At 46.9% G+C, this 22,323-nt stretch overlaps 4 protein-coding genes and 1 pseudogene across 4 annotated transcripts; all 5 read right to left on the bottom strand.

Annotated features, from left to right (window-relative positions):
- Positions 1-1,521: 1,521 nt before the first annotated feature.
- On the bottom strand, positions 1,522-3,317 carry LOC112877708 (transcription factor bHLH139-like). Its single transcript, XM_025942064.1, has 5 exons — positions 2,814-3,317; positions 2,478-2,699; positions 2,322-2,387; positions 2,161-2,226; positions 1,522-2,058 (listed from the first exon to the last, which is right to left on the bottom strand). Exons 1-5 carry the CDS (start codon positions 3,315-3,317, stop codon positions 1,969-1,971), a joined length of 948 nt encoding a protein of 315 aa, XP_025797849.1. The 3' UTR covers positions 1,522-1,968.
- A 4,035-nt stretch (positions 3,318-7,352) lies between these two features.
- Positions 7,353-11,595, bottom strand: LOC112878103 (probable N-acetyl-gamma-glutamyl-phosphate reductase, chloroplastic). Its single transcript, XM_025942506.1, has 14 exons — positions 11,242-11,595; positions 10,451-10,513; positions 10,229-10,372; positions 10,033-10,140; positions 9,781-9,867; positions 9,567-9,617; positions 9,424-9,495; positions 9,057-9,176; positions 8,783-8,843; positions 8,615-8,695; positions 8,436-8,515; positions 8,248-8,337; positions 7,986-8,114; positions 7,353-7,882 (listed from the first exon to the last, which is right to left on the bottom strand). The coding sequence occupies exons 1-14, from the start codon at positions 11,293-11,295 to the stop codon at positions 7,775-7,777; spliced, it is 1,248 nt and encodes a 415-aa protein (XP_025798291.1). The 5' UTR covers positions 11,296-11,595; the 3' UTR covers positions 7,353-7,774.
- Positions 11,596-12,057: 462 nt separating this feature from the next.
- LOC112872746 lies at positions 12,058-13,669 on the bottom strand (annotated as a pseudogene).
- Positions 13,602-15,178, bottom strand: LOC112876028 (probable 2-oxoglutarate-dependent dioxygenase At5g05600). Its single transcript, XM_025940057.1, has 3 exons — positions 14,612-15,178; positions 14,152-14,479; positions 13,602-14,067 (listed from the first exon to the last, which is right to left on the bottom strand). Exons 1-3 carry the CDS (start codon positions 15,064-15,066, stop codon positions 13,804-13,806), a joined length of 1,047 nt encoding a protein of 348 aa, XP_025795842.1. The 5' UTR covers positions 15,067-15,178; the 3' UTR covers positions 13,602-13,803.
- A 2,486-nt stretch (positions 15,179-17,664) lies between these two features.
- On the bottom strand, positions 17,665-19,306 carry LOC112873724 (probable 2-oxoglutarate-dependent dioxygenase At5g05600). The gene is made up of 3 exons (XM_025936750.1): positions 18,710-19,306; positions 18,301-18,628; positions 17,665-18,192 (listed from the first exon to the last, which is right to left on the bottom strand). Exons 1-3 carry the CDS (start codon positions 19,162-19,164, stop codon positions 17,926-17,928), a joined length of 1,050 nt encoding a protein of 349 aa, XP_025792535.1. The 5' UTR covers positions 19,165-19,306; the 3' UTR covers positions 17,665-17,925.
- Positions 19,307-22,323: the final 3,017 nt, after the last annotated feature.

Below are 22,323 nucleotides of genomic sequence, written 5' to 3'. Positions count from 1 at the left end.
GCAGGCCCACGTCTTCATCGGTACGGCCCATCTTAGCGCTCCCACAGGTAAAAAGGCCGGTTACGTCCCAATTTTGAACTTGTCAAACTTCAAGGGCTGCTCCCAAAAAAAAAAAGAAGCCAGATAAGACCACAGGTTAGTGACTGTCATTTTCTTTTTTATAACAATGATAGTTAGCTTAGCTGAAAATGAGAGCTCAAACGAAGCAGCAGTTAGTCAAGTAACCTGGCGACGCTGTACTGCAGCGCACCACAGCATCTCCCACCGGCCAGATCGGAGACAAGCAGTAAGCCAATCCTCAAGCTTCTAGCATTAGTTATTGGTGGACGTTTATATGTTATTAGCACTATCTAAGATAAGGTGAGTTAGTTGAGGTAGGATTATGCAGCTACGTTTCCTAGCTGAATTTGAGTGAGTTGAGCACCAAACAAAACAAAACAAATTAGCAGCGCCTGCTGCTGTCTTGGATAAAAAAAAAAGGATGAGACGCCGCATGGGTCGAAAAGAAAGCCTAGCTAGCTGGTGGCTGGTGCACGTGTCTGACTACAACAAGAGTGTTTTAGCTTAATCATTCGGCTAGCTAGGCTAGTAAAGAAATGGTGGATAGCTTCCTCTGCTAGTTCCTGTAATTTCTTTTCTTTTCGTTTATTAATATATATCCAGCAGGGGCAAGCCCCTCCTGTTATAAAGTAAAGAAATGGTGGTGTTTTGGAGCAGCCACGGTGTTCCTACCAATCCCCTCCGATCGTATGGATTAGAGGGGATTATGAAAGATGGGCGTGGATCGTGTGGATCAGCAATGGTGGCCCATCAAATGCATAATGCCTCAATTTGTTTTTCAGTCCTCGCCGAACAACCATTGCTGAGGTGTACAATTCCAAGAATGAGAATGAAACTCCCACTGAGAATGGATGGAGTGCACATTTCAACAAGTCCAACTTCCTTGTACTCCGAAACTGCCATCCAAGATGCACACAGTCCAACTTTTGAAACCCATAGAAATACATATGATCCAACTTTTAAACTTGGAGGGTTGATGCATGCCGTCATTATTCAAGGTGTAATTCTCGGATCTTGTTTTCTTTAAAAAATCACTTTTCCAAATTCATTGTTGAAAGTATAATTTTATGATAGTCTTTTCAATCTTTCTGTTTAGTTTTGCCCTAAAATAATTATAAGAAAAAACAGTTGCACAATAGGAGGGCCAGACGTTGATGGGCCAATGGTTTTTATCTCTTTTCTTTTTTCCCTTGGGATAATGATGGGCCAATGATTTGCACGTACATAAGGTCAGCAATTGGCTGATATAAAATCATTCCACTAACGTCCAATGATGGAAATAATATGCTCAAGATGTGCCGCGCTTTGTCACGAAAACGGCTCGAAATGGAGTTTCAAAAGAACAAAAAATTCCAACTGCCAAGGGATGTTGCAAGGATATGTTTCCTACAGAATAGTACAAGTGAGCCTTCACTATGTTGCACGATCTTGCACTGCATTTCATGCCTCCAAAGTGCCAGATAGACATAAATTATTTTATTTTATTTTCGTACATTCAGTTTGACTGTATACAGAAATTTGCTACCAGAGCAAATTCAGAAACGAGACAAAGCAAAGAACGAAACGACAGTCTCCAGATGTGGTTTATCAGATCCGTTGCCCTTTTCTTGTCTTGACAAGTTTCAGGGCCTCTTCCCGGTGTACAGTAACTACATCTTTTGCCATATCCTTGTGGGCATACAAGCCGGTTCTTCAGTAACTGCAGGCTGGTTACCCCAAAACAACTGAAGAACAAGTTTACTTTCGACCTTCATTTTTGTCAAAAGGTTGGATGCCACAGAATGGCTTATTGATCAGACCGGGAACATGTTAGTGACAAAGAGTATGTCTTAAGTCTACAAATCCGAATCATACTGTAAGTATAGTTTGCGGAAGTTTCTGCAACTTCAGATTGTTAGAAGTGGTCTATCAGTGCTGAGAGAGGTTCAGATCGATTCCTATGTTCATCCCATTGTACGCAATCGGTGCATACATCCACATTTCATCAGAGCTCAGCAGCTGCAAAGAGTAATTCATAAAAACCGACAACGATTCAGATTCAGTAACTCATTGACATGGAGCTTTCAGAATGGAACTGAACAGAGCTGCAAAAGTTCTCACCTTAATTTGAAGCTGCAGGAACTTCACATACTGCACTGCCTCTTCAAGCATAGTGCTGATATCTACCTACAATACAACACAAATTGCCGTTTGAGTTGGCCACCTTCTTTGCTTTCACAGTTAGTATGGATTATGTATACTTTTTTCCCCCAGAAGTTTACCTTGGTTCCATTTGGTACAAGGTTCTGCAATATCCTCAGCCTCTCGTTGATCCTCTCTCTTCTTTTCTGCACACAGCCAACAACAGCATAAGTAATGGTGGATTTAGTTTAAATTTATCATTCTTTAATGGAGAGTCAGAAGATCATCAATAGTACCTTAGCATAGAGGCTTTGGGACTCAGTTGCTGACCGGCGGTCAGCTTGAGCCTTGGCATTCAGATTAGCAACAACAGGAGGCCCTCGAAATGCACTCGAGTCATTCTCAAATGTGCAGCCACTCGAGCTTTGCCCATTCGCAGCAACGCCTCCATCCTGGTCTTCCAATTGCATGGTCTTCTTCGCCCTCTTCGAGTCAGACTTCCTTGCGCATTTCCGACTCTGCGTTTTGTACATATCAGCCGATCATCATCCACATTGCATTTTTTAGTCATTTTAAAGAGATGTTTATGCATTTCCATTGTAAGATAATTAAAAAATTAAAAAAACACTCACTCTTGTTGGGCCATCCAGTTTGCCTTGTTCCAGATGCTTTCTCTTGACAGAAGCACCAATGGAATCAAGTAGATTCATGCCAGAATCCCCAAGATCCTCACAGCTTGAATCACTACTCCCGTAAGGAGGGTTAAGAATAGTATCCATAAACTGAGCAGCACCTTGTTCCTGGACCATGTGCAGGTGCATTGGTGCAGTGCAGAAGTTGAGATCTAGGGCCTCATTTGAGTTGCTCAAATAGTAGCCCCCATATTCAGATGGCACAACAAAAGTGGGACTACCAGAACTATTGCTATTAGTGGAGCTATATGTACTAGAACTAGCATGGCAGTGGGAGTAGAACGCATTGGAAGCTTGAATAGGCCATGGCAACTCTTGGTCACCTTGCTCACAATTGGAGGGGAAGGTACCAAGTAGCTGCTCCATTATCTCCGACTCCTCGGCTTGCGATGGCATCCCGACCATGCTCCAGCCTGCCTCTGCAATCACTCCTCCAGACTCCATTGTTATCAGTAAGGGATGTGAAAGATATATAGAAGTGATATGAGGCCTGTGCTGTTAGACGTGCTTGGTGAAGGAAAAATGCAGGCTGTGAGGGGTGTATTTATACTGAAGACAAGGTCGAAGAAACCGACAAGAGTTGCAGAAGTTTGAAACGTAATCATCATTAAAGAAATGGATCCCCACGGCTGGGGATGAACTGTGGTGATAGCGGCCCCTCCAGGTGTTGTCTGGATGATGTGTACATTATAAGGTTAGAAAATGTCAACTGATAGTTGGTAGGAAAGACAGTGACTTATCCGAGATCATATAGTCAATCTCAAGCCAATCGGAGGTCGGAGTGGCCGGTGCCTGAAGGTTGGTTTCAATGATTGCAGAGATATCTCCCTCAGCATTCATGCATTATGGAAAAAACAAAAACGAGTATGATGTTCAAAACCAGGACAAGCATGCGTTTATCCTTAGAAATAATGCAGTATGGAGCGCTACGAGATTGTATGGAATGTTATTGGAAGAAATAATCCAATAAAATAAGAGACAGATAGAGGCTTGCACGAACATGGTGGATGGAATCTCAAGTCTTAATGTCCTTGGGAGCTCAAAAAGGATTGGCCAGTGCCTCAGCAAATCATGTTGTATCTTCTAGGGTTCAGCCATTTTGCACACAAGAATAATATCTGCATCAAATTTACAGCCATTTTGCACACAAGAATTGCACCAAACAATAGATGTTTTTCTGATCTATTTTTATAGAACACCACCTCAGGTGCTAAAAACATTGCAATAAAAGATTTAAACATGCTACACGCTACGCAATCTATTCTCAGATGGCATGGTTATGACTCGATTATACAGCAACTGGCTATTTGTAAAGTGGTAACAATTCAGGCAGTATTGCCAGACTTGCCGTAGCATGATTTTTCCACATTACGACACGCCTTCAAATTCACAGAGCATGTGCAACCAAACTGAATCTGCACAGTGAATATATTGTAATGACCCGACAACCTATGTCATTGGGATAGTTGCACATGACTCTAGGGATTAGCACTTATCAGTATTTTTAAGAAAAAATGAGTTGTAGTTCTTTGTCCTTTTGCCTCCCAAAAAGTTCTTTATTCTTCTTGCCTCTCTGTTCCAAGCAGAGGATCAAGGGGGGAATAAGCTATACAGCTAAAATGCTGGCAAGGAAAAATGAACTTAAGGAAACAATGTTGCTTGTTTAAAGCCCCTTACAGTTCCAGCTGTATGAAAGATTATAGCACCTTCAAATGTCACAATATAGGAATATTGTCCACTGAAGCAAAGAAAGAAAGGACACAGATGATACCCGTAAAGGGAAATGAACAATTCATGTATCTTTCAGCTTCCAGAAGGGCAAGTTTTTGCATCATGGAGAAGCCAAATTGCATCAGATTAATATCCAAGAGGCTCTTAAAATATACTTGAAGGGACAAAATCCTAGCTAATCATGTATGGAGAAATGGCCCTGCTGCTGTCCTATTAAGATTAAGAGTAGGACCAGTTATTTCTGTTGATGAGAAAGGTTTCTAATCTAAAGCTACTCAAGTTTGCCAGTTGAGTTCAGTTATGGCTTTCTCATTTCTGTTATTTTGCATTTTGAAAAAGTCCTTTTCATCTACAATTTTCAGAAGAGACATAAGTACATCTTCACAAGTCGCCACCATCTTATTCAATGTATGATACATTTTACATGTTGCATTCTTTTTGTTCATTTGTCAACAGTCCTGAAGGAGGGCGCTTAGGAGCAAATCGAATTCGCTGTGGTTGCAAGACACAAAAATTTAATAGGCACAAGTGGCCATATTATGTTTTTGAACTTGGAGCTATGGCAATGTACAGGACAATGTTTGCTGTTTTGTTTTCCATCTTACCCCTTGCTGTGAACTTGTGCTTTCAACATAAAGCAGAGATTGGCCCTTTTCTAACAAAAAGAGAGAAAACTTGTGTCTTTTCCTTAATAATATGCTGAAGTCTAAAACATCAAACAAAAATAACATAGGGAGTCCCTCATCCTATCTTGTATTCTTGTGGTCCCTTTGTACTATAACATTTTGAAAATGATGTCACTTTCGACAAAAGTAAAAGGTAATAGTATGTCCAATTTCCTATTACCTTCTTATTGATTTGCTTCAACACAAACTTTCAGTGCAGTAGCAGACTCAATTGTCAAAAGTGTTTAATGAATATGTAACTATACAAACAAAATGGCAATGATCTGTGAAGAATAGCTCTTCATACGTGTGTGCTGCACTAAACAAGGAAGTTTGCCACATAGTTGCTCTAAAGTCTTTATTGCTGATGTCTGCACGGCAGCACTGCTGTAGAAAAGTTAACCAGTGCAGCAATCTACCTAGAATCGATGACAAGGTTATCTCATGGTCTAGGAAGATTCTGCTAGGCTTTCCTGCAGCAGGTTAAATTCACCTACTTAGATCCCTTGTATGGTCCAAACATTATCAATAATTAATTGAAAACAGCTGCATATTTTTTTCTTTCCCTTGAAAACCGAGGAAAATAACTGAAGTTGAGAACGTACCCTTGATAAACTTGCCAATTGTTTGTTGCTATTAGATGATAAGACTACATGCTCTGCATAATGGATCTGTAGTAGATGCATTGCATCTGGGGTTTGGCACTTCAATCCATCAGAAACACATCTCGGCAAAAATCGCTATGGAGCAATAAAGAACTCTCAAAGGTTATTAGCAGAAAAGTAGCTAGATGGATGCACAAAAAGAATTGAATTTAAAAACTATTATGAAAATGGATGATACACCATAGCCAAAAAGATACGGTAACTGAAATATTGGAGTCTGACCGTGACTTAAAATGATAGGCTTTCGCTTTTAAATTTGTCCCGGAAGTATTCTACCATTTTTATGGATTTAAGGAGAGCATTGGAGGTATGTACACACTTTCAATTCTGTTACAGTCAACTTACAGAACAATGTCATTTGCTCTCAAAAAACAATTATGCTATCACCAACTGATAAGATTTCAGAAGTCATTTTTTTTTTGGGAACTTCACCATCCCAGTGCGCATTTATAGTTCAGCACTATCTAAAATACTAAAATACCCCCCCCCCCCCCACAAGATTAGTAGAAACAGCAAGAATTTAATCGTAGTTAAAACAAATCATATGCATCAGTTAACACAAGAAAGTCAAATAAAACAAAATAGCCTTCGAAAACTACCTATTGAACAAAAAGTAAGACTATAAACAACTTAAGGTCAAAGTCTGAAAACAGATACATTATTGCACAAACATATACAAGTCAATTGCTTTTTTCAAGTCAAACGGCATAACAGCATCTTTGATCAGCACAATCAACTGATTTTAATTTAAAAACTGCTAGATGCATTCTTCAACTAGATTCAATACTAACTTCTTTAAAATAAAGAGTTTACGAAGAGCCAGTTGTAAGAGCAGTACCTCAGGGCCACAAATGATCTTCGAGTCAGAATACAAAAAACTGTTCTATTACAAGGCTGCAAATCTACTTGTGCTTAAAATGTCAGACTGTTTACAGCTGCCTTTTTGGTATAAAGCGCTAACTAATCACAGTGAAGTGGGCATCTTGGGCGTCTAATATAGTCGCCGAGCTACCCAAGTGCCACTTGGATGTTTGGTCAGGAGGTCAGGAAATGTGTCTACGAATGTCTGACTATACTTGATTCAAACTGCAACAGCACTTTGAATTGTATGCATCACAATTTTTCAAGACGATCAAAGCAAACAAAAATGAGTGCCTATAAAAAACCCTATGAATTAAATTTGATTTTTTTAGTCCATTATTGATGCCCACCTGCTGATACATTCTCCAAAATACAGATATCATTTTGCATAGGATGGCACCAGAGCAATAGTAGTATAGAAGGCTTATTATGGTAGTCTACAAATGAAAATACACCAGAGTTGAGTTTCAAACACAAATCATGGCACTTATAGTAGTCTAGAAGAGAAGTTACTCTGATCAGTGATACCAATGCAATGGACCTGTGCAGCTGACACAGATAAAACTTGAGATTATTTCAACAAAGGGAACTTCAACCTTCACAAAAACATCTGTAGTGAGCTTAACATTTGTTGAACATAATACAGAAGACACCCTAACTATATCCACTGATGCTGAGGGCGTCTGATGTCTCAGAATTGAGTTTACACTATTGATTCCTTGATGATTATAACAAACAACAATGCAGTACGAGGCTTGTGATTTTATTGGAACCAAGCCACTCACCTAATACTATCATTGCACTGCTAAGTTGTCACTATTCTCTAAAAAATAAAATGACACAAGCCAAGCTACACTTCCGAGCAAATTTGACTTGATTGCATTCTAATGGGGGCTCCTTGCCTCCAGACAGTACTCTGATGGAAGGGAAGTTGTACTCCCAAGCACTGTCATCATGGATGAAGTAATGACATGAAAGATCAAGGAAACAGGGGCTGGTATTGCAGCCCCATGTTCTCAGGCAGTCCCATCATCAGATTAAGGTTCTGCACAGCCTGACCAGATGCTCCCTTCACAAGATTATCTATCTGCACAGTTGAAGCAGAGCACGTAAGGACTACGCATCACTTAGGTAACGGGCGTTATTTTGCTGAAAGCTTCTGCATTATAAGATGCCTATAAGGTACTTACTACAGAGATGATGATGGCCCTTCCAGGAATTCTATCCTCATAGACATTCATGATACAGTAGTTTGATCCTGCAACATGGCTCGTGCGAGGAGCATTGTTACCATGTAACAGTTTGACAAATTCTTCACCCTGGAAAGATACAATGATGAATGAACTCTGATGCTACACAGTGCGAAATCATACAATAGATTGATGGCTTCAGTGGAAATTATGCTCCTTCCTAAGTTATCATAGTTAAGCCAACATGGGCAGGTAAACAGACCTCATAAGTAGACTTGAGGTGTTCATACAAATCATTGGCAGTCACTCCAGAAGCCAATTCAACATACATAGTAGATTGCATCCCACGTTTCTGTTAAACACCAGCAGCAGATACAGTGACTGAATTTCCAAAAAGAGACTGTAGAATATGGAGTAAGCAAATAAAAGGATGTGCATAATTGCACCTACCATACACATCAGATGTGGAGTAAAACTGATGGTAATTTTTGATTCAGCAGCATCCGTAAGTCCTTGCTCAATCTCAGGAACTGTCATTATTTAAATCTCAATGTCAGTGAGGTAAGATATTACCAGTAATAGGACAGATATAACAAAGCACTATGTAGCCAGCTGAGTACAAGAATTACCGTGTCGGTGGCTTGTTATTCCATAAGCGTGGATACCTTCGGCGATTTCAGTGTAAAGATTTGCTTCCTTTGCCCCACGTCCTAAAAGGATGCATGTATTAGAGACCAGATCATTTATCATTCAAGAAAAAATGGAAAGTGAACGAGTTATCTCAAATAAATACGTACCTGCACCACTAACCCCAGATTTTGCATCAATGATAATGTTGGTCAACTTGATCAATTTTGCCTGCAAAGCAAACATAATATGCTAAGGAAAAAGCTAGATATTGAAATACTAATAAATTGTCAACAAATTGGCATATACAGTTTCAGAAATATAAGATTATGCTTGTAAGTATTTATCAATTCGATTCTATGGTATATCCTGGAGAACTTTGCCTTAATTGCAAATATAATCAGAGATAAGTATAGGATGCTAGAAACTTCTATTGAACCTCACCTTTACCAGAGGAACAAGCGGAAGTTGAATGGATGTGGGATAACACCCTGGATTTGCGACCAACCGTGCATTTCTTATGTCATCTCGATGAAGTTCGGTCAAACCATACACGGCCTCTTCCTAAAAAAACCCAAGAAAAACATACAAAAAATAAATTCAAAGAAATATAACATAAGGACAATAATAGAACCATCAAAATACACTATGGAAGCCAGACCCAATTCTTGAAACAGTGCCATACAAGAAATCATTCAGAATAATTGATGACAACTCAAGTGCCACAACTAAACGTAAGAACTAAGAATAGACAAAGAGCAAAGACAGTGCTAGTTACTGGACAAGGATGAAGAGGAAAGTAGCTAAGAACCTGCAGTTCTGGTGCCCTGTGTGAATGGCCATACCATTCGGCATACTCATTGATGTCACGCAGCCGGAAGTCCTGTAAGCAATAGTTTTTCAACAACAACCGACATCATACTTAGACAAATCAAGAGTGTGTGCAGAGCATACCGCAGAGAGATCAACAATCTTCAAGTGCCGAGGTAAGCCTTTGATAATTTCCTGATAAAAAATATAATTAGGTAGTGTATTAAAAAGTTTATTTTCAAAAAAGTCTAGTGCTCCAAACACTATGCAACAAAGTCTATGACAGTATTGCATAATACAGTTTTTCAGCAATAGGCATGAAGAGTTTAATGTAAAAGCATAATAGCTATAAACAAACCTGGGTAGTACCATGTGGCAAGCAACAAAAAACAGCATCAACACCTGAAAAGTCAGCGTCTTTTACTGCAACCAGTCTTGGCAGGTCCTGCAAATCAAAAGAATATCAACAATACTCTAGAGTTTTAACAAACATAACAAATAAGTTTTGATGATAGCAACTCTATTACAAAGAAAAGTAAGACCGCCTAGAGGTTTTGTTGATTCTTACTAGGCTAAAGATCACAAATGGACGAAGAGAAAATTTTCTCACCTGTGATATCAAGTGAGGAAATACAGATCCAAATTGTTCACCAGCTTTTCTATCTGCAGTCATCACTTTTATCTGAAACTGAGGGTGGTTCGCCAGAATACGAACGATCTGTTAACAAAAGTGTAACAATCACATTAGCAATAAGAAGCAACGACAAAAATCTTCATATAAAATGAGATCAGAGTGATGGAACAACCTCAGCTCCAGTATAACCGCTGGCCCCTAGGACTGCAATGCGCACCCCGTCCCCTGATTTAGTTGCTGCTGCTGCCTTAGGGGAGAGCAGCTTCCTTGGTGAAGAAGCAACGGATCCCCTCACACGGAGTGACAGGGGTCCAATCTACAGCAGAGTAATTTTAGCATTTCAAGAACAGCTGGCCAATATTTACTTGGGAAGGACACACTAAACAAAACTCACCTGCTGAGCTGTCTTGAGCATGAAACCAGTGAATGGCTTCGAATTAGATCCAAAGATTCCATTCTGCACGTCAAAGAAATATTTTCAGTGCTTCAAAGTGCCAAGTCCACGGGAGCAAGCATGTAATGTAGCTTGCTAAAACTTGGAACAATATCAGAGTCAGAGCACAGAATCACTCTCTATGACAAAGTCAGAGTACACTACAATTGAGGGTGTTAAGAGTTAACATGCCATTTTCATACCATAGTGTTCTCAGCGGCTGCAATTTCACCCGCAATACAGTTTGCAGGGAATAAATGCTACCGCTGCCATGTAGCATTCCATAAATAGCAAATTGGAAATGTATCAGCCACTATAGCACTTGTAGGAGTGACATAGCAGCCGTAATTTAGTCCTGGTCAGTTCATTACTAGCACATTATCTCATTAAAGTATACACTTTTTTATTTTCGTTATCTTATTACCTTCTTGTATGTACAAGTAATGCTTCTGCAATCTAAACTTCAATTGGTAACAGGCATGAATCAGAACTGCCAACACTGCCAACACAGGCATCAATCAGAAGCTGCTAACAGCGATAGAGCCTCCCAATCTAGCAGTCGAAGACTATAATCAATGCTGGGTACCCTAATCGGCGCGCGCCTTGACGACAAATCAAGCGGGCGGCTATTCAACCCGCCAACCCCACCCAAAACTAACCCGCCGTCGGTCCTACCCAATGGCACGACTCCACGAGGATGTGCGGTCCTACCCAATGGAACGGGGGAGAGGAGAGGAAGCTTCGCCGCTGACCTGGGGAGCCAACCCGGCACGCGCCGGAGCCGCCGCCGCCGCTGAGGAGGCCATGCCCTTCCGTGTCCCGGCGCGGCGCGGCTGCGAGGAGAGCGTGCGCCACCTAATGCCGCGGGGTCACGCGATGGCGCCCGTATAAATAACCCCAGCGGCGAGGAGGGCGACGAGAGGGGATGGGAATGGGAGGGCGCCGCTGCTGCGCTCGTGGATGGCGGCGCGGCGGCGGCTACGGGGTTGGTACTTGGTAGCGCTGCTTCTCTCTCTCTCTCTCTCTCTCTCTCTCTCTCCCTCGTGGATTACGTGTTGGTCCGTTGTCTCCGGTCGCTGCGCTGCTTCTGCGTGCGGCGCCGGGCTTGGGTTTGGTGGCGGGGAGTAGGGGTGCCGCCGCCGGCTGCGCTGTGGGGTTGGTGAGAGAGGAGCGAAGGGGTTGGTCAAACAACTAGAAATGGGCCAGGCCCAATCAGCTTGATTATTTTGGTCTTGTGATGAGAGAGCAACTTTTTTGGCCTAAACTTTACCGGTTTGGGCATTTGACAGGGTAGGATGACTAAAACAGTTGCATGTCTGATCACCAAAAAAAAAGTTGCATCGGAGAATTTGAGACGATGATACGGAGATGAGAATACTATGAACATTGGATGTTCCTACGAAAACCCGAGAGAGCAACGGAGTTTATTTTCTAGTTGGAGAGTATTTTACAGTTTCGTGGTTAAAAAGCGTAGTATGGGCTACTTCTTGAGAAATCTTCAGAATTTCTACTTCATGAGTACGTCGCAGAGGGCAGAGTCTATAATATACTTCCTCCATCTCAAATTATTAGTCCCTCAATCTCCTGTCATCTCTGAGATGCGCTATCTGGATGTTGTCGACATCCAGCTTCCTGAAGTTGCTCCTCCTCCTGGTGCAGAAGAACTCGCCCCAGTCGTACGCGTGGTACCTCGAGGGCCTCTCCTCGCTCACCATCTCCTCCAATGGCTCCACTGCTGTGCGCCTGGCCGGGTTGAAGAAGTAGGGGATGGAGAACCTCTCCTGCTCCGAGTTCACCGACGCCTGGTGCTCCACGCTCTCGTACCTGTCGTTGCTCCACACCTGCACGCCAAAAAAAAAATGATCAGGAACAACTCGTCATCAGGAGGGATGGCAGTTCTGCATCAGATCGGGACTTGCGGCGACTTTCAGATTCTAGAATTGGATGGAGGACTGATCAGCACCTGGATGCTGTCGCCGACGTTGACGACGAGCGAGCCGCGGACGAGCCTGACGCGCGCCCACTCGCCGGTTGACGGGCGGCGGACGGTCAGCGCGCCGCTGTCCTTGCGGCGGCCGAGGCCGAGCGCGAGGTCGGGCCGAGGGCACGGAGGGTACCTGTTGACCCGCAGGTACGTCGTCTGCTCCCTGAAGAAGCCGTGCAGCCGGTCGGGCCTCAGGTTCAGGCTCCGGGCGATCAGCTCCAGCAGCTTGAACGCCAGCTCCTCCATCGCCGCCGCGTACTCCTCCAGTGCCAGCTTGAACCCAGGCAGGTCGCCGTCGCCCGGCTTCACGAACACCAGCTCGCCGTCCGCCGATGGAGCCGGCGGCGGCGGCAGCTCGCGCGGGAAGATGTCGAACACGTCCTTCCAGTCCCTGACGTTCTTGGTGTGCTCGGTGTCGTAGTATCCGAGCGGCGCCGGCTCGGTGCGCCGCACGGCCGCATTGCGCTCCGCCGCCAGCGCGAAGAACGCGCGCCCGGCCTCCGCTGCCCGCGCCGCCGTCGCCTCCGGCACGCCGAGCCCACCTGGGCGAACAACGCGTCCACGGCCCCCGCCGGCGGCGGCGGCGTGGCTGCGAGCGGGGAGAGGTCGATGACCGGGACGCCCGTGGCCTCGGAGACGGGCGCCACGGGCCGGTGCTCGGGGGCCTGCACGAAGGCGTCGTCCATGGCGACGGAGGCTGGCGGTCTCGTGCTGAGCTGAGGTTCGCGGAGTGAATCTTGGTAGCAGTGAATCTTGGTTGTGGTGGTTCAGTGTGCCTAGACCGGTTCTGAATTTGTTATTAGCCGTGATCGATCATGCATGTGACTGCAAATACGACCCGACAATGCTCATATGGTTGTATCGTATTGTTGTTGCCGGGAGGAACCAATAGCTAGATCAACACAAGTTTTGAAGTAGGATCGGTGGTAGCAGGACTGAGGAAGAAGTAGTAAAAGGAGATAGGAATCGTAGAGCAAGGGCAAAGGTGAAGGACGAGTTGATGAGCTGCTGAGCACGAGGACACAAAGCCGCTTGTCCGCTTGTCATGATCCGGATAGACACTGGGAGACACTGTTGCAAATGTGACCATGAATCACCCTTGTCACCGGAGGCTGGCCCTGCGTCCACTGAACTAAGTTTTGATTCTTGCAGTGGAGATAAACCAGGTCGACCAACACGGCTGTTATTCCAAGCATGCCAAAGTACGTTACATCACGATTTCAGTTACAGAACACGCACAGATATTTCTTATCTACTGCCAGTCTCTGAACCCGAAGACGACATACACGGCCGCCTTTCTGACGCCCGCAGCAGCACGGATCTCTATGTCCTAGGCGGCGCTCTTCTTGAAATGCGCGATCTGGATGTTCTCCACGTCCAGCTTCTTGAAGTTGCTGTTCTTCCTGGTGCTGAAGAAGTCGCCCCAGTTGTAGGCGTCGTACCGGGCCGGGTTCTCCTCGCTCACCAGCTCCACCACCGGCTCCACCATGGTGTAGCTCGCCGGGTTGAAGAAGTAGGGCATGGAGAACCGCTCCCTCGCCGAGTTCACCGACACCCGGTGCTCCGCGCTCTCGTACCTGTCGTTGCTCCACACCTGAAAAGGTTTCATTCGGCCGTTCGAGCAGGATCACCACCGCGGTTCCCGAAACATTACGGATGACATGCATGGACCGCATACCTGGATGACGTCGCCGACGTTGATGATGAACGAGTTGGGGACGGGCTTGACGCGGACCCACTCGCCGTCGGAGCGCCGCCGGACGTCGAGCCCGCCGACGTCGTCCTGGTACAGGATGGTTAGGGCCCCGGCGTCCTTGTGCCGGCCCACGCCGAGGGCGAGGTCGGGGCTCGGGCAGGGAGGGTAGTGGTTGAGCCGGATGAAGGTGGTCTGATCCCTGAAGAAGCCGTGCAGCCGGTCGGGCCTCAGGTTCAGGCTTCGGGCGATCAGCTCCAGTATCTTGAACGCCAGCTCTTCCATTGCTTTCACGTACTCCTCCAACGCCTCTCTGCAACAAGAATTCCCGGCCAAGTTAGCATGAAAAGATGGATTTTTAGGAGAATTATGACACAACCATTACTGAGATGAAAAATGAAAACACCAGTATGCAAGAAACAACAATATGCACAAGTTGATTCACCTGAATCCCGGCAGGTCTTGAGGCCACTTGTTGGCGAACACGAGCTCGCCGTCGGCCACGGCTGCCGGCGGCGGCGGCTCGCGCGGGACGAGGTCGTACACCTCCTTCCAGTCCCTGACGTTCTTGGTGTGCTCTGACTCGTAGTACCCGAGCGGCTCCGCCTCGCTCCTGCGCACGGCGGCCTTCCGCTCGGCCGGGAGCGCGAAGAACGCGCGCTGCGCCTCCGTCGCGCGCGCCACGGCCCCCGCCGGCACGCCGTGGCCCACCACCACGAAGAAGCCCCAGTCCCGGCTCGCCGCGCCCACCTCGGCGGCCAGCGCGTCCACGGCGGCCGCGTCGCCGGAAGCCAGGGGCGTGAGGTCGATGAGCGGGATGCCGATGGCCTCGGTGACGGTGGGCTTGGGGCGGTGCTCTGGGGCCTGCACGAAGGCCTGGTCCATGGAGAGGCCGCCCATGGCGTTGGATCAAGTTTTCTCGAGCCGAGGTTGTGTGTGGCTGCGACTGCGAGCGACTGATGAGCTGCGTGTCTCGAGCAACGATAAAGCATGCAGCTCGCAGGAGTGGGACGTGTGATGAATGAGGTGGTTAAAAGGGGACGTCTGAGCAGATCGGATTCAATGAATCTGGATGGGTTCTAGCCTAGTAGGTGAATTTTGTTGGTATCTCCCGTGCTGATGTGTCCGGGTACAGAAGAAGATGATCACATCAACAGTCCTTCTGTTTTGATGTGGTTGCTGTTCCGTGTGTTCTCGTCTGTGACGTCATAGGTGATCCATGGGGGCACTCTAGATGATGGAACAAACTAATTCCCGTTTCCTAAAAAGATAATTCCTCTATGAATTAACTTTTTTCAGCAATCGTGTCTCGTTGATGATCCGCTGTGCCATTCTCTATTCAACATTGTTGGTAAGAGTAAGGCCCTTTTTATTTACATGCAAGATTATATAATCTAGCTTATAGATGATGGATTATATAATCTGAAATAAGCATGTTTTCAGCAGCTTATGGATTATTATAGTCTAGAGAGTGTAGATTATATAATCTGATGAATAAGCTGGGAGTGTTTGTTTCATTGTTAGATTATTTTTCAGTTTTTGAATTGGATTATATAATCTTATGGGCAAACAAACAGGGCCTAAGACATGGTAGCTAAAGTTTTTAGCAAGACGTGTAGGTAAAGTTTTTAGCAAGACATGGGTAAGTAAAGTTTTAATTAGTGTTTGCTGCATCGTTTGTGGGCTGTACTGAAAGCATTTGCTTTTTGACAGGAAATGTATCAAATATTATTTGCATGTAATATTCATTGGAAAACATTAGCTCTCAGTCTGTGAAAGTTAATCATTCTCGGCCATTAGACCAAATATGATACTAGACGTGCCTTCCCGGCAGCTACTTACATGACAACGCTCGGCTACATTTGCAAGTCCAGCAGTGAAAGGTGAAAAATAGCAGAAAATTCAAAACGCTCTACATTTTGAACTAGAGGGAGTGCAACAATTTATCTATTTGCACGAATAAATTTTAAATTCCATGCAAACCCCGGTTCTTGCTAACACATTCACTTTGAAATCATTGTTCATGTCCTCTTTCGTTCTCGGAATACGTATTCATGTGAAGCATCAGCAGGTTAAAGTGTTAAACCACTCCGCAATCAGCACGAGTCCCCATCATGATTGGACACCAATTTGGCGTCAAGGATGGCTTGGTCTCTGTTCCGACTTCCGAATCCTATAGCTCTGACGTCATGCCGCACGCCCGAACCGCCACTCCGAGGGACCAATATGAGGCGCTTTTTGGGAGGGCTCCAGCTTCACCTCCTTCAGCGGCTCCTCGTTCAGCGGCTCCTGCTGGAGCTCTACCAAACAGGGTGAAGGTTTCAGCGGCTCCTGCTGGAGCGCTACCAAACAGGGTGAAGGTAACCGGCTCCATCGGAGAAGCCCCTAGAATCCCGCTGAGAGGAGCCGAGAAACGGAGCGGGAGCTGAAAAAACTGGCTCCCGCGGCTCTAGTCTCTCCTGCCATGTTTGCCCTCCGCCGTGGCGCGAGCAACAGTCAGCCGACCACGGGAGGCGCGAACAGAGGTACATGGCGGCGGGAGACGGGCGTCCGCGCTAGCGCGAGACCGCGGCGGGGATGGCCGGCTGCGGGAGCACGGCGGCGGCGGGAGACGGCTGCAGGAGTTCGAGGCAGCGGCGGGAGCGTGAGGCCGCGGCGGGGGACGGATGGCCACGGGAGCGCACGGCGACGGCGGGGGACGGCTGCGGGAGCGCGAGACCGCGGCGGGAGACGGCCAGCCTCGGCAGCTCGATGCAGCAGCATGGACGAGAACGACGCGGGCGGCGGAGCAGGGACAGCGGCGGAGGCATCGCATGGCGGAAAGGACAAGGATAAATGAGCTTCGTTGACGAGTAGGAAAGGATAAGACCGAGTAAAAAAAAAAGCTGTGTGGGAAAAAAAAGAAGAGGCATCGTATGGAGAGAAAAAAAAGAAAACGAAGGGTTAATATGTCATTTCGATTCGTTAATTTTTTAATTTCATGTGAAATCACATTATAAATTGAGCGGAAAAAATATAAACATATATCTAAAACCAAGCCAAATATGGAGGGGTATATTGGACATTTAACTTCTTCTATTATTATATGAAAATTAGAAAAAACTGTTTTGCTAAATATTTTTTAAAATAGTTTCAGCCCCATCAGAGAAGCCGCGGCAGCGGTACCACGGTAGATGTTGTCGGCATGCCACGTAGCCGCCACATGTACATGGGCAATATGGGCTTGTTGGGGAAGAATCCAACTGGCTAGATGATCAGGCCAAGATAGCTGTGCAGCCCAAGATAATTGGGCTACTATAGTACTACTACAGAGTACAGACCCGCGAAGGTGCACGGATTGACGGAACCCATGTCAATACAATAGTGTATCTTGTGGTTAAGCTGGATGACTACACGGCGGGATAATACAAGGGTTCGTATGGTTGTCGAGAACGGAGAACCCACGTCTGAAAACAAGTTTAACTTCCATGTGAGGAAGAGGGGAGGGAGGCCGGCAAGTTGTTGGGGGCACAAGAGCACAACCCTTCATCGAGCTGAATATAATTTAGTCACAAACAAACAAAAGCACCAATTTTTTAGCCACCGCGATTTCGGCACGTGTCTTGTTTGTTTACAGAAAATATCTTGTACTACCAGGAATGGGCACATGGCGGCACGATGATCGTCTCGTCTCGTCTCGTTTCTCAGGAGTGACGACAGCGGCCGGGACGCCTTCGCCGGGGCACGCACGGGTCCGTCACACCGTATCCTGCATTCCTGCTACACTTCGAGTCCCTTCCTGAAATGCTCGATCTGGAGGTTCTCCACCTCCAGCTTCTTGTAGTTGCCGCTGAGCTTGGTGCGGAAGAAGTCGCCCCAGCTGTAGGCGCTGTACCTGGGCGGGTCCTCCTCGCCGACCAGCTCCTCCAGCGGCTCCACCACGGCGTCGGTCGCCGGGTTGAAGAAGTAGGGCATGGAGAACCGCGCCTTCTCCCGGTTCACCGACACCCTGTGCTCCGCGCTCTCGTACCGGTCGTTGCTCCACACCTGAAAATTAAAAGTTTCAGCGATCAACGACCAGCCAATTCGTGCGTGGGGGAGGAACGATCGACGGCGAGACACAACGTGGCAGCTGGGCGCCGACCATCTACCTACCTGCACGGTGTCGCCGACGTTGATGATGAAGGAGTCCGGGACGAACTTGACGCGGGCCCACTCGCCGTCGGAGCGCCGGCGGACGTCGAGCCCGCCGACGTCGTCCTGGTACAGGATGGTCAGCGCCCCGGGGTCCTTGTGCCGGCCCACGCCGAGCGCGAGGTCCGGGCTCGGGCAGGGAGGGTAGTGGTTGAGCCGGAAGAACGTGGTGGGGTGCTCGAAGAAGCCGTGCAGCCGGTCGGGCCTCAGGTTTAGGCTCCGGGCGAGCAGCTCCAGCAGCTTGAACGCCAGCTCCTCCAGCGCTTTCATGTACTCCTCCAGCGCCTCTCTGTACAAATAAATTCAGCAAAAATTCAGAAACCATCCAGGCCCGCTCGACAGGCAGCGGGGTCGATTCGAATTCGATCACCTGAAGCCTGGCAGGTCCTCGGGCCACTTGTTCTCATACACGACCTCGCCGGCGGCCACGGCTGCCGGCGGCGGTGGCTCGTGCGCGACGAGGTCGAACACCTCCTTCCAGTCCCTGACGTTCTTGGTGTGCTCCGACTCGTAGTACCCGAGCGGCGCCGCCTCGCTCCTGCGCACGGCGGCCTTCCGCTCGGCCGGGAGCGCGAAGAACGCGCACTGCGCCTCCGTCGCGCGCGCCACGGTCCCCGCCGGCACGCCGTGGCCCACGACCAGGAAGAAGCCCCACTCCCGGCTCGCCGCGCCCACCTCGGCGGCCAGCGCGTCCACGGCGGCGGCGTCGCCGGAGGCCAGGGGCGAGAGGTCGATGAGCGGGATGCCGGCGGCCTCGGTGACGGTGGGCTTGGGGCGGTGCTCGGGGGCCTGCACGAAGGATTGGTCCATGGAGAGGCCGCCCATGGCGATCAGGTTGCTGTGGTTTGTGTGGATCGAGCTCTGTTGTTAGACTTCTTGTTTGTGGTCTCAGGCTCTTAATAGCAAGGGACATACACTGTGGGTGCACATCTGCCGGTAGCAAATGCTCCAAAAACACATCTCGATTAAGACACGATATATCTACCGTTCATCAATATATATCAATATATAGATGTACTCTGTCACGAAGATAGAGATTCAAAATCATATTAAAAGAAGTGTACGAAAATATGCACCTTATGTACTGTGTGGGGGCGTGTGAACTCATAAAAAAGTTATTTTTTATTATTATTACAAAAAATAGGGTCCCATTTGTAATTGACAATAAAAGTTTCCTTTTGCTACCCGCTCCAAATAGAGCAATTTATGTGGAATTAGTTTATTTATTCATACTTCCTACTCTGTAAGACTGTAAGTGACTCATCGGGCTTTGAAGTTGAAGCGGGAATGGGTTGCATGCCGTGCGGGAGAAGGGGGAGGGCATCACATGTAGGAAAAATAGCACTAGAACTAATTAAAAAGAGGTCCAAGATGAAGAGTAACCGCTTGGGGCAATTTAGTGGCATTTGAAATTTGTTTTTCTCTCTCTCTCGTGTCTTATAAGTTGTGTTTCGCCGGAGAAAAGTTGTGTGCTAAGTGATTGACAATTTCTACCCTTGCACTAACATAATTACCGATAATTTTCTGTAGCAATTTGAATGGTCCCTTAACTGGTTTGTATAATGATACTGAATAATTTCTATGATTTTTGGATTACTCGCCGCGACAGTAGCTTGTTGTTTACTACTCATTGAGAAAGGTTAGTTGAGGCCGATTGGGTTCAATGAATCTGGATAGGTTTTGGGTGAACTTTGCGTCTTTGTTTGTCCATTTGTTTGTGTACGAAAGCGTGCCCGCAACGGCTGAATGAAGGCCTGGTCGTGGGCCCTTCGGGCGGCAGCGGGCCAGCGGTGGAGCCGAAATCCTATTATGCTTCCTGTCGCTTCGGCACACGGTAAGCATCAGCAACGCCCTCAGTAGCCAGTAGGCGGTGGGTGAGATACAAGGCCTTCGTACTGTATCAGCTTGGGCCCGCATGCTTTAGGGCCACCATAGTCCGTACGCCCCAAGGCCAATTTTAAGGCGGGAGCATCAGACAGCCCAAGTGGCCCGCAAAAGGAGAAGGAGGAGGAGGCGCACGCTAATGTTAGGAGTCACGCCACGCTGCCGAGGCTGACGGAGTTAGGGTTCCGGGGGCTGCTGATATTAGGATTTAGGTTGCTGGGGCTGCTGTGCTGCCAGACCAATAGAGGATCGCCGGGGGGAGGGGGTGGGGAGGGGGGTCGCCGCACCGGCGGTGGGGATGTTCGGGACGGCGGCAAGGCGGGACGGTGGGGATAGTGGCCGGGCAGGGTTGGCGGCGAGGGAAGTCAGCCGGAGTTGCAGAAGAAGGAGCTTGGGGCGGCGGCGGAGGGAGGCGGTGAAAGCGGCGTCGGACCCGGTGGGCGGCGGCGGAGGCGGGGAAGCTCGGCCGACGACGGAGACAAGGGCCGGGTTAGTGTCAACGGTGTGTAAGCATCTAGGCCATTAAGGTATGTTTCGGTGATTAATGACAACCATTATTGTGACTAATGAGTTTGTGCAGCTTTATAAATCATTATTGCTCATTTGGTTATATGTCAAAAGAGGCCCCTAACTTTCATTATTCAAAAAGGCGATCTCGGCATTCAACTCTATAACATGTCAAGACTAAGGATCTTTCTAGTCCTAAGTGTCATAAGGTTGAGAAGGACACTTAGGTTAGTATAGGTTTTATAGTTTTGTAGTGATCGCACTATTAAGAGGGGTTTAGGCTTAGTAACTTGAGCATGGACATGGTCATTTGAAAATGGATGCACACAATGGTCACTCAGGTTTCTAGAAGCTCAAATAAGTGGTTCTCAACTTATATCTCAAAAATATTTGGATTTCATTCAAGACTCAAGTCAGAAAAGACAAAACCAGAAAAATCCTTATCACCGGATTAACCGACGCCTCAAGTTTTCTATACGTCGGTTAAACGAGGTCAGCTGGTTTGGACAAGTCAATACACCGGTTAAACCGACGTTATTTGAAATTGGACGTCGGTGCAGTTGTCCAGAGACTCGGTTTTCAGTTGATCATTGGACAAATAGACTCACCGGTTAAACCGACGCTATTTGAAATTTGACGTCGGTGCAGTTGTCCAGTGACTTGGTATTTCTGTTGATCAATGGATGATTACACTCACCGGTTAAACCGATGCAACGACGGTTAATCTTCCCAAACAGTAACGGCTAGTTTTTCAAAAGGGGAGTTTTACATTCACCGGTTAAACCGACGATGACTATTGGAGGGACGTCGGATTAACCGGCGCTACGCAGTTTTTCTGGCAGCTTTTTCTCCAACGGCTCTATTCGTGTGAGCTGTCTATATATACCCCTCCAATGGGTCATTCTACTACTCTTGACACCAGGCAACATCCAAACACTCATACTATAGTCAAGAGCCACCTTGAGCTTCAACATTTCAAACACTTGTTCATTCAATCATTCAAGAAGCAAGATTAAGGACTTGAGTAGAGAGAAGCTTGTGTGCATCCATTCTTTGTGATTGGTTCTTGCTCAAGTGAAGGCCTTAGCTTGTTACTCTTGGTGATTGGCATCACCTAGGCGATCTTGGTGATCGAGGTGATTCTCGCGGAGCTTGCCAAGGATTGTGGAAGCCCGGAGAAGAGATTTGTACGTGGCTTGATCTCCACCACACCGGGATGGTGAACGGAGACTCTTAGTGAGCGCCCTCGTCTTGGTGACTTGGGAGGTGACAATACTCTTTGTGAGTGTCACAACGTGGATTAGGGGTGTGTGCCAACACATCGATACCACGGGAAAAAATCCGGTTGTCCCTTGTCCACTTTACTTATTTCAAGCATTATCTTTCATGCAATTTGTTCATGTGCTTGATTTAGGGATCACTAGTTAGCTCTACCTTGCTAGGCTTTATCTCTTTTCATCTTAACTAGCTTGTGTAGGTTGTTTAGCTATCCGGTTGGTGAATTGGTGCCTTTCTAGTTTTGCATAGGTTAAGATTGTTTTATCTTGTTTTAGAAATTGAAAAAGGCCCAATTCACCCCCCCTCTTGGTCCCC

This window comes from Panicum hallii, chromosome 9 (genome assembly GCF_002211085.1).
Source record: "Panicum hallii strain FIL2 chromosome 9, PHallii_v3.1, whole genome shotgun sequence".
NCBI lineage: Eukaryota > Viridiplantae > Streptophyta > Magnoliopsida > Poales > Poaceae > Panicum > Panicum hallii.
This window is presented reverse-complemented; position numbering and strand designations above follow the sequence as displayed.

What these genes read in the sequence shown, in the direction of transcription:
- LOC112877708 (XM_025942064.1), bottom strand. Translation starts at nt 3,317, where the DNA reads ATGGAGTCTGGAGGAGTGATTGCAGAGGCAGGCTGGAGCATGGTCGGG. An exon ending in CCCAAAGCCTCTATGCTAAG is followed by an intron (nt 2,388 to 2,477) that starts GTACTATTGATG and finishes GGCTGTGTGCAG; the next exon opens with AAAAGAAGAGAGAGGATCAA. An exon ending in TTGTACCAAATGGAACCAAG is followed by an intron (nt 2,227 to 2,321) that starts GTAAACTTCTGG and finishes GTTGTATTGTAG; the next exon opens with GTAGATATCAGCACTATGCT.
- LOC112878103 (XM_025942506.1), bottom strand. Translation starts at nt 11,295, where the DNA reads ATGGCCTCCTCAGCGGCGGCGGCGGCTCCGGCGCGTGCCGGGTTGGCT. An exon ending in GTGCCGGGTTGGCTCCCCAG is followed by an intron (nt 10,514 to 11,241) that starts GTCAGCGGCGAA and finishes TTTGACGTGCAG; the next exon opens with AATGGAATCTTTGGATCTAA. An exon ending in TGCTCAAGACAGCTCAGCAG is followed by an intron (nt 10,373 to 10,450) that starts GTGAGTTTTGTT and finishes ACTCTGCTGTAG; the next exon opens with ATTGGACCCCTGTCACTCCG.
- LOC112876028 (XM_025940057.1), bottom strand. Translation starts at nt 15,066, where the DNA reads ATGGGCGGCCTCTCCATGGACCAGGCCTTCGTGCAGGCCCCAGAGCAC. An exon ending in CAAGACCTGCCGGGATTCAG is followed by an intron (nt 14,480 to 14,611) that starts GTGAATCAACTT and finishes TTCTTGTTGCAG; the next exon opens with AGAGGCGTTGGAGGAGTACG. An exon ending in ACGTCGGCGACGTCATCCAG is followed by an intron (nt 14,068 to 14,151) that starts GTATGCGGTCCA and finishes AAACCTTTTCAG; the next exon opens with GTGTGGAGCAACGACAGGTA.
- LOC112873724 (XM_025936750.1), bottom strand. Translation starts at nt 19,164, where the DNA reads ATGGGCGGCCTCTCCATGGACCAATCCTTCGTGCAGGCCCCCGAGCAC. An exon ending in GAGGACCTGCCAGGCTTCAG is followed by an intron (nt 18,629 to 18,709) that starts GTGATCGAATTC and finishes TTATTTGTACAG; the next exon opens with AGAGGCGCTGGAGGAGTACA. An exon ending in ACGTCGGCGACACCGTGCAG is followed by an intron (nt 18,193 to 18,300) that starts GTAGGTAGATGG and finishes TTTAATTTTCAG; the next exon opens with GTGTGGAGCAACGACCGGTA.